Here is a 9415-nt window from a genome sequence, read left to right on the forward strand (position 1 = left end):
GAAGCAGGAGACCAACCAAGAGGAATGGAACTGAGCAGGAGGAGAGCCAGTAGGGGACACATTATCGAAGTTGCCTTGAGGCAGTGGGGGCTGAAATCTACCAGAACCTCCCAGGAAGCCTGCAGAAATACCACCCAGAATTGTCCACTTGGATCTGTTGGCTCCTGTCGTGCCCCGGTTGAGGGTTGCCTCTGAATGCTGTGCTTGCATGGCTGACAAAGCTCTCACTTTAGTGTTGGAGAAGGCCTTGGCGAGAACAGTGGGCAGTGTGTTCTTGAGGAGGTATACTGTCATCACAGGGTGAGTCTGAGCTTGCACAGAACTGTCTGCTACAGCTATGGCCGAAATCATAAGTGAGCCAAGCTCATGCGAAACAAGGTATCAGAAGATTTGCTAAAATGATTTCCACCCAAAATGATTCCAAGTAACGTTTTGGGACTTAGTAATACTGTTTCAGCTATCTAGGAAAGTGGCATTATATATAACGTCACATTACAAAGCTTTGCTCAACAGCTGAGGCGTTGCAGTATCAGTTTCTGTTTCAAGTGAAGAGTCATCCCAGTGGTTGTTGTCTCTCACTATAGGAATTGGCGGGGGAATCATCCATCAGCATGAACTGATCCATGGAAGCTCCTTCTGTGCGGCAGAACTTGGCCACCTTGTTGTCTCTCTGGATGGGCCTGACTGTTCCTGTGGAAGCCATGGGTGTATTGAAGCCTATGCCTCTGGAATGGCCTTGCAAAGGGAAGCAAAAAAGCTGCATGATGGTTGGTTTCGTTTCCTGAGGAATTAAATAGCCAAATGGTAGACAACTACTTTAAAGTAGATATTCCAAAGAGAGCTGAACACTAAAGCCAGAACTTTTAACCTTTTCACCTCCTAGAGGAAAAGTGGGCTCTCTCATACTGAAGCTCCAGAGTCTTCTTGGTCCTGACCCACACTAACATGCTTCCTCTCCGGTGGCAGAGATGGGCAGGGCCCTTGAACTCCAGGATAGCAGGGAGGAGTTCTTCTGTTTTTGTTTTCTCAGCCCCTAGCACAGCGTGGGAACTTACGACACTTTTAATGAAGAATTAAATAGATGAACATACAGTTTTTAACTCTGAAAGGTCTATTTTGAATTAAAGCTGTTTCTGGACATGTTATAAAAATGAGGGTGGTTTCTAGTCTAATGCATGAGGGAGTCATTTAATGTAATATGGTGTGTCAGGTCCAATGAGAATGACAGCCAAGGAATGTAGGTGCATATAAGGACACCAGCATTCCCTCTGGGGGTGTTGAGTCAGAGGGTAAACAGAATTAGACAAATTTAGATAAGCAAGGGAACGCTTTCAAGCATGGAGAACAGTGGTATTGGTGCGTATTGGGCCAGGAAGTACAAGTGTAGCAAGAGGTAAGCCAAGACCAGCAGCTAATGGAGAAGCCACTGAAAATTTTTAGATTCTTCACTAAACTATAACTTTTTGTTTTCTGGGGTTGGGTAGTAGTTGAATGGAGAATGGCTTTAAGTGGGACAGTTCTAGGGTGACTTTGTTTTCCAGATGGACAGGTTGAGGTTGGGACTATAAGAGGAACAGGTTTTGGCAGCAGGTAATGGCTGGGTGCCAATGGGACATCCAGGTGGAAATGCATAGGAGGCAGCTGACTATAGGGGTCTGATGCTCAGGGGAGATGAGGTAAGGATTTGTGAATCGTCAGCATTAAAGGGTAGTTAAACCTGTGAGTGAGAATGGGGCAAGAGTCAAAAATGGAATCCAGCAAAACATCAGCATTTGAGGGCAGGGCAGAAAACCAGGAAAGAGTAAAGCCACAGAAGCCAAAAAGGGAGTGTTTCAGTGAGGTTATAGTCAGTCATGTCAAGTGCTGCTTATGAGTAAGAGAAAATCAGAAAAGTTCAGTGGCTTTAGCCATGAGGACATCATTTGAAGCCCTGAAAAGTGTTTATTCTTCAGCCTCGTTTTTTATCACAACCCTCCACAAGGAACCTGTTTAGATGTTTTTTTCCTAATCATTTAACCCCATGAAACTTTAATACCACAGATATGTTGATTATCTGTTTATGTCAGTCTGTACAAAGAGTAAGATTCCCCGCCCCCTTGAGGGGTGGGGCAAATGCACATCTTAAAGAAGTTTAGCCAAATAGTGGGGGCAGAAGCCTAACTACACGGAGTAAGAGGGAAGAAGTGCTTTGAGGACATGGGATTTGTGAGATGTGCCAGTGGGAAGGAAACAGTGAGAATGGAAGCAGAGGTTGAGAATGCAGTAGAGAAAGGGTGCTCCCTACAGTAAGGCCCCTAAAGAGGGGGAAGAGATGAGTACAAAGCCCAAGCGGAGGGCCCGAAGGGAGGGAACGAAGGAGCGAAGGAGCTAGTGATGTCAGAACTGGCAACTGAACGCAGGTCCGTGTTTCTTCCTTGGGCCATGCACCTTCCTGCCATAGAATGTGGGGCACTGGCAAGTAATGCCACATGGCATTCGGGTTGGATAAGGAAGATGAATGTAGACAGAGAAGTCTGATAATTTGGAAGCAAAAACACTTCAAGGACCCTGCTTCATATGGAAGTGAGAAGTGAGGGAATCGGGTGTGTAGGAGACTCTGGTCAGAGTTGAGGATATTCCATTTAGGGGTGTCCTGAGTGATGTATAACCAGGCAGTAAGAGGGCAGCAAAGGTCTCTGGAGAATGTATGTGGATGTTCATGAATGATAAAAGGCTTTGCAAATGTGAAAAGAAGATAGTCTTCCCATTTGGGGCCCACTGCCCACCAGCAGTTGTAACCGTGGCCGCCTAACAGGGCTGCCACAGCTCATTAATGACTGCTTCCTCTTACCTCTGCTCGAACAGAAGACCTACTCTTGGTAGAAGGGATGTCAGTGCCAAAAGACGAGGCCGTGGGTGCACTCCATCTCATCCAAGCTGCAAAACTTGGCAATGCAAAGGCCCAGAGCATCTTGAGAACAGGTGAGTGTCGGCTCCTGGCAGCTCTAGTGCAGGAGGCGGGCCTTCAGGCTGTCCCGGGCTCCCTCAAATACGCAACTCCTCTCAGGACCAGCCCTCTGGAGTGGCTGTTCAGAAGTATTTTTCCAACTTACTGAGAGAGAAAAGGAAATTGCTTTCAAGGTATTTAGCAGTATCACCTTATTTATGCAGAGTTTTTTTTTTTGTTTAATTTTATAACTATGAAGAAACTACTTGTTCATTTTATAGGAAATTTAGAGAAATAGGAGAGTAAAAAAAAAGTGTCACTTTAAGTTTTACTGTTCAGAGATATCAACTATTAACATTTCCTTCCAGCTTATTTGTCTACATAGTTGAGGTCATATGTAGTTGAGATCATTTAGTATGGTATATACAAATTTATACTCAGGTTTTTTCATTTCAAAGTATCCCATGTTCATTTTCTCATATTAAGAATAAATCATGAACAGCTTTAAAAGTACTGCTTCCCATTGCATAGTATGAATATACTAACTATTCCTGGCTGCTGGCTCTTTTCCACTTTCCTCTTGGGCGTTTTTGGTGTGGCTCTCTTCATAAAATGTTTTCTGTTTTTCTCTAGCTGGAACGGCTTTGGGTCTTGGGGTTGTGAACATCCTCCACACTATGAACCCTTCCCTTGTGATCCTCTCTGGAGTCCTAGCCAGTCACTACATCCACATTGTCAAAGACGTCATCCGCCAGCAAGCCTTGTCTTCAGTTCAGGATGTGGATGTGGTGGTTTCGGATTTGGTGGATCCTGCCCTGCTTGGTGCCGCCAGCATGGTTCTGGACTACACAACTCGCAGGATCTACTAGGCCTCTCAGTCGTGGACATGGACCAAGACGCGAGAGCTCCTCATTGCAATCAGCCTGTCTTTTAAATGAACATTTCTTAAAAAGCGAGTTTGGATCTACAGCCATGCCACCCTGAACATGCCCGATCTCATCTGATCTCGGAAACTAAGGAAGGTCGGGTCTAGTTAGATGGGAGACCACCTAGGAAGACCGGGTACTGTAGGCATTAAAAAACAAAACAAAACAACGAATTTGGTATTTAAATTTGCTATTTTGCAGGTGACTTTGGCAGAGCAGTTTTTGCTTTTAATTTCTCTTCCAAAGTTGCCTTTTCCCAACCATTTCTGTAGATGCTGCCCTTTCTGGGGTCATTTCAGCTCAAACCCTATAACCCTAGCCAGTTTTCTGTGCCAAAAGGAGCAACAATAGAAGATGAAGCCTTAGGCCTCTGCTTTCTATATGTACCGCTCAGACTTGCAGGCCTTCCTTGGGATGTGACCTGGATTATTAATCCTTCCTCCTCTGACCCTGAACTGAGATCATAGAAAGGGATCCAGTCAAGGAACAGAAGGAAATCTTACCACGAAAGGTTTAAGTAAACTTTTTAAAAAACAGCTTTATTGAGCTCTTTTTAAAAGTTTGATAAACTTCAATATATGTATATACCTGCGAAACCATTACCACTATCATGATATTAATATATCTGTCACCACCCACCCTGCCTCCCCGCCCCCGCCATTACTTATTCCTCTTAGAACCTTGAGCAACTTTAGACCAGGGATCTGAATTATACTGGCTTTAATGACCCTGTCCTTATATTCTTAAGAACAACTGAGAAGCCACTAGGACTTATACCCTCTGAAAGGAGATTAATAGTCCCAAAAGCATCTTTGCTGCTGGCAAGCAGACACCTCTCCCTTCAGTAGCTTTTCATACTATGTCGAATATGACTCTGGAGTGTCTTTTAAGGTGAGGTTTGTGATATCTAGAGCCCACATCTGTGAATGTGAATTCTGGCTAAATAAGATTCCATGCCATCAAGGCACAAAGAAAGGACAAGATTCTTGCTGTCAATTACAAGCTGGAAGAAATACTAATAGTCACCATTTATTAAGTGCCTACTATGTCAGACTCTGAACTAACATTCTGAATTCTCACAACCTGTGATGTAGATGTTTTAATTCCCATTTTGTAGAACCCCAAACTAAGCCTTAGTGTTTAGACATACCTAAAGCTATAGGCTAGTGAGTCTTAGAGACAGGGTTTGATCCCAGGTCCCGCTGTAGTTTTCTGCTAAGCCTACAACCTCTTATATCAGAAACTTTCAAAATGCAAATATATTCTGATTTACTTACTGCAAGCTACCAAATAAGCTTTAATAAGAATATCTCATTAGTAATAACTTGATTTATCCTTGACACTATCTCTAAACAGTGGATTTAATCAGATATTCCTTTAGGCTAAGTTTTGCTGGTACAGTTTGGACTAGTAATAGCTTTTATAAGTACTTTTGGATGATCTAAAACATATACATATGTTTTTCAGATTGTTTTATTATTTTAGGAAAACCTGAAGCTTTCTACAACATATTATTTCAGTATTAGCATATAAAATGAAATGAAGGAATCAACTACTTCCTTCCTGGTGGGTTAATATGAAAAGATATGTTGGCTGATTTCTAGAATTCTGCCAGCCCTGAAATAATCTCCAAGTCCTGGTTATTGTTGAAACATTCCAGTGATTCCTGGGAAGGAGGCTAGTCTGCTCAGCCATCAGTGTCTGGGGCAAGATGGTATACTGTGAAGGGGTGTCAGTTGTTCCTTGGTGAAATCTGTAACCATTCTATACACCAGACAATTGCATTGCTACCCAAATATATGAAGGATGATACTGAATCTAAATCAAAATCTTAGTTTTTATTAAACTCATAGGCTAATATATTCCAACATAATTCTAACCTAGTTAATAATCACATCTTAATTTATTTTAATTGTAAATATTTTTGTTGCAGTTTTGAGCCCAATTCTAAAGAAAAAATAAATGTATTTCCTTGTGGAAATCCTAGCACTTTTGTAATTTGCTTTGTTCTTAACTCATTAGCTAAAAGCATTTCCTTTCCAAGAGATTTATATTGTTGCATTGCTTACTTTTTGAAGGTCATATAAACTTCTTTAGGGCATCTAAAATGGATTACTTAACTAAAAGAAAAAAAAAATTGACAACAGAAAGCATTGTTATATAACATTTAAAAATATATCGTGAACACCACAGTAAATCACTAGTAGTTAACATATCACAGTTATAGAATTTTTTTTGTGATGAGAACTTTTAAGATCTATTCTTAGCAACTTTCAAATATCCGATACAGTAGTAACTATTGTCGCCATGCTATACATGACATCCCTATGATTTATTTATAACTAGAAATATATACCTTTTGACTCTTCACCATTTTAACACCCCCCCCTCCACCTCTGGCAACCACAAATCTATTCTTTGTATCTATGAGCTTGGTTTGTTGTTTTTTAAAGACTTCACAAAGTGGTGAGATCATATGGTATTTGTATTTCTGACTTATTTCACTTAGCATAATGCCCTCAAGGTCTATCCATATTGTCACAGATAGCAAGATTTCATTTTTTTATGGCTTAATATTCCATTGTGTGGAATATTATTTCTTTATGCATTTATCTGTCGATGGACTTAGGTTGTTTCTGTCTTGGCTATTTTAAATAATGATGCAGTGAACATAAACCTTTTCCAATTAGTGTTTTTGTTTTCTTCAGATAAATACCCAGGAGTGAAATCGCTAGGTCTCATGATCTATTTTTAATGAGTTATCTCTATACTCTTTTCCATATTGGCTGCACCAATTTACATTCCCACCAACCGTGCCTGAGGGTTCTCTTTTCTTCACATCCCTGCCAATACTTGTTGTCTTTTTAATAACAGCCACTCTAACTCTAACTCTAAGGTGTGAGGTGGTGTCTCACTTTGGTTTTGATTTGCACTTCCCTGATGATTAAGTGATGTTGAGCATCTTTTCATGTACCTGTTGGACATCCGTATGTACTCTCTGGAAAAATGTCTATTCAGATCTTCTGCCCGTTTTTTAATGATTGTTTTTTGCTATTAAGTTGTATGAGTTCTTTATATTTTTTAGATATTAACCCTTTATCAGATAAATGATTTGCAAGTATTTTTTCCCATTCATTAGGATGCCTTTTCATTTTATTAATGGTTTCCTTTACTGTGTGGAAGCTTTTAAGTTTGATGCAGTCCCACTTGTTCAGTTTTACTTTTGCACCCTTTGCTTTTGGTTTCAAATCCAAAAAGCATTGACAGATGTCAAGGAGCTTGCTGCCTGTCTTCTAGGAGTTCTATGGTTTCAGTTCTTAAATTCAAGTCATTAATCCATTTTGAGTTAATTTTCGTGCATGGTGTAAAATAGTGGTCCAGTTTTCCCAACACGATTTATTGAAGAGACTATTCTTGATTGTATATTCTTGGCTCCTCTGCCGTATATTGACTGGTCAAATATGTGTGAGTTTACTTCTGGGTTATCTATTCCATTGATAGATGCGTCTGTTTTTATGCCAATACCACGCTCTTTTGATAATTATAGATTTGTAAATATAGTTTGAAATCAGTGAACATGATGTCTCCAGCTTTGTTCTTCTTTCTCAAGATTGTTTTGGGTATTCAGGGTCTTTTGTGGTTCCATATAAATTTTAGAATTGTTCTATTTCTGTGAAAAGTGCCATTGGAATTTTGATAGGAATTGTATTAAATCTGTAGAATGCTTTGGGTAGTATGGACATTTTAATAATATTAATTCTTCCAGTCCATGAACACACAGGGTATCTTTCCATTTATTTGTGTCATCCTCAGTTTCTTTCACCAATCTCTGCTAGTTTTTAGTCTTTTACCTCCTTGGTTAAATTTATTCTTCGATATTTTATTCTTTTTGATACAGTTGTAAATGGGATTGTTTTCTTCTGATAGTTCGCTATTAGTGTACAGAAACCATTTCTGTACATTGATTTTGTGTCTTGCAACTTTACCAAATTAAGTGTTTTGGCAGAGTCTTTAGGGTATACTATATATAATATCATGTCACCTGCAAATAGTTGAGTTTTAGTTTTCCCTTCTAATTTGGATGCCTTTAATTTCTTTTTCTTGCCTAACTGTTCTAGCTAGAACTTCCAGTACTACGTTGAAAAACACTTAAAATTTGACATAAAAAGCAAAGTAGCCCCAAGGAAGAGGTTTGAAATTAAATGTTGAGTACTCAGCAAGTCCCTGGGACCAATTCTCTCCTTTTTATGAAGCCCCATGTGAGTAATGTAGGCTTTAGAAACAATCCCAAGTTACTACTGCTGTGTAACAAACCACATCAGAATCCAAGAGGCTTAAACAGTAATCACATTCTCTCATGGTTTCTGTGGGTCAGGAATTAGGGAAAGGCTCTACTTGGTAATGCACTTACAGTTAGACAGGGGCTGGAGCTGGAATAGCAGGAGGCTGGAATGTTAGAGACAGGCCAGGCATCTCTCTCTGCTTGTAGTTTCAGGGTCTCTCCACCTGGGCTGCTTTGGGCTTCCTCACAGCATGGCAGCTTCAGGGTGGTAGTTTTTTACATGGTGGCTCCAGGACTACTGGCTTGCATATTTCAACAAACCAGCTGCTCTGCCTTTTATAACAGCCTTGGAAGTCACAGAGCATTACTTTTGTCATATTATCCAGTCCTCTTGATCTGAGGAATATCAGAGACTTTACTGACATTTTATAACTGCCACATCCACCCTTAAGAGATCCATCTGGTGTGGGAGGCAAGACTAGCCCAGATGACACTACCGAGGTATTACCCAAAAGGTAATAAGCTGCCCCACCAGAGGGCTATGGGAGCTCAGCAGGACTAAGGGAAGGCATTGGGGAAGTGGCCTCTGAGCTAGTTCTTAAACTGGATTTTGGTATTTTGAATGGCATTAGCAATGCCCAAAAGTAACAAATGGTTGGTGAACGACAGTGACTGCTTGATTGCAATCCCGGAGGGGGAGTGGCGGGGGAGGGTTGTTAAAAGGAGAAAAAGAGCAAAGAGGCCAGAATTGTGGGCCAAATCAAGGAATGCCCAACTAAGAAGCTTGGAAAGGGGGGGATAGGTGGAAAAGTCCAGACATAATTACCGTAGGAGAGATGGCAGACTTTCCTTTTTGGCAATGGCAAGACCTATGCCCTCCAGAGTGTAGCATTACAGTTTACATCAATCTCCAACTTGGAAATATCAGGTAACTATAAGGCAGATTTCTGAAATATGGCTTTGTTTCTCAAACCATCACTTAAAAGGTGAAAGGTTCTGAGGGTAGATATTGTGTTGATGCCTGACTAGAGCATAGTCCCCTGGAGGCACCTGTTGTGTTAATCATTGCGGTCCAGAATTTTCTGCGATGATGGAAATATTCTATATAATCTGTGCTGTGTCAATCAGATAATACCTAACCACATGTAGCCACTAAGCACATGAAATGTAACTAGGGCTAGAATGTAATTTGCAATTTTAGTTAAATAGCCATATGTGCCTAGTGGCTACTGTCTTGGCCAGCAAGGTCTAAATGAAGAATTTGACAATAGCAATATGAGC

At 40.6% G+C, this 9415-nt stretch overlaps 1 protein-coding gene and 1 long non-coding RNA gene across 6 annotated transcripts in view; one reads left to right on the forward strand and one right to left on the reverse strand.

The window, feature by feature from the left end:
* The window catches only part of GNE (glucosamine (UDP-N-acetyl)-2-epimerase/N-acetylmannosamine kinase), a 30292-nt gene extending 24567 nt beyond the window's left edge, over nucleotides 1-5725 (forward strand). For all 5 annotated transcript variants that reach the window (XM_015589079.2, XM_006911580.3, XM_015589077.2 and 2 more), the window contains 3 exons: nucleotides 585-767; nucleotides 2845-2961; nucleotides 3560-5725. In XM_015589079.2, coding sequence (XP_015444565.1) covers nucleotides 585-767; nucleotides 2845-2961; nucleotides 3560-3795 — 536 coding nt within the window. In that variant the 3' untranslated portion in view covers nucleotides 3796-5725. The remainder of the gene's footprint in view (nucleotides 1-584; nucleotides 768-2844; nucleotides 2962-3559) is intronic.
* On the reverse strand, nucleotides 648-6285 carry LOC112479453. The gene is made up of 3 exons (XR_003046202.1): nucleotides 5922-6285; nucleotides 2831-3091; nucleotides 648-781 (listed from the first exon to the last, which is right to left on the reverse strand). It is a non-coding gene; the product is annotated as an uncharacterized LOC112479453 (long non-coding RNA).
* Nucleotides 6286-9415: the final 3130 nt, after the last annotated feature.

The sequence above is a fragment of the Pteropus alecto genome, unplaced genomic scaffold, assembly GCF_000325575.1.
Source record: "Pteropus alecto unplaced genomic scaffold, ASM32557v1 scaffold114, whole genome shotgun sequence".
In the NCBI taxonomy this organism is placed as follows: Eukaryota; Metazoa; Chordata; class Mammalia; order Chiroptera; family Pteropodidae; genus Pteropus; species Pteropus alecto.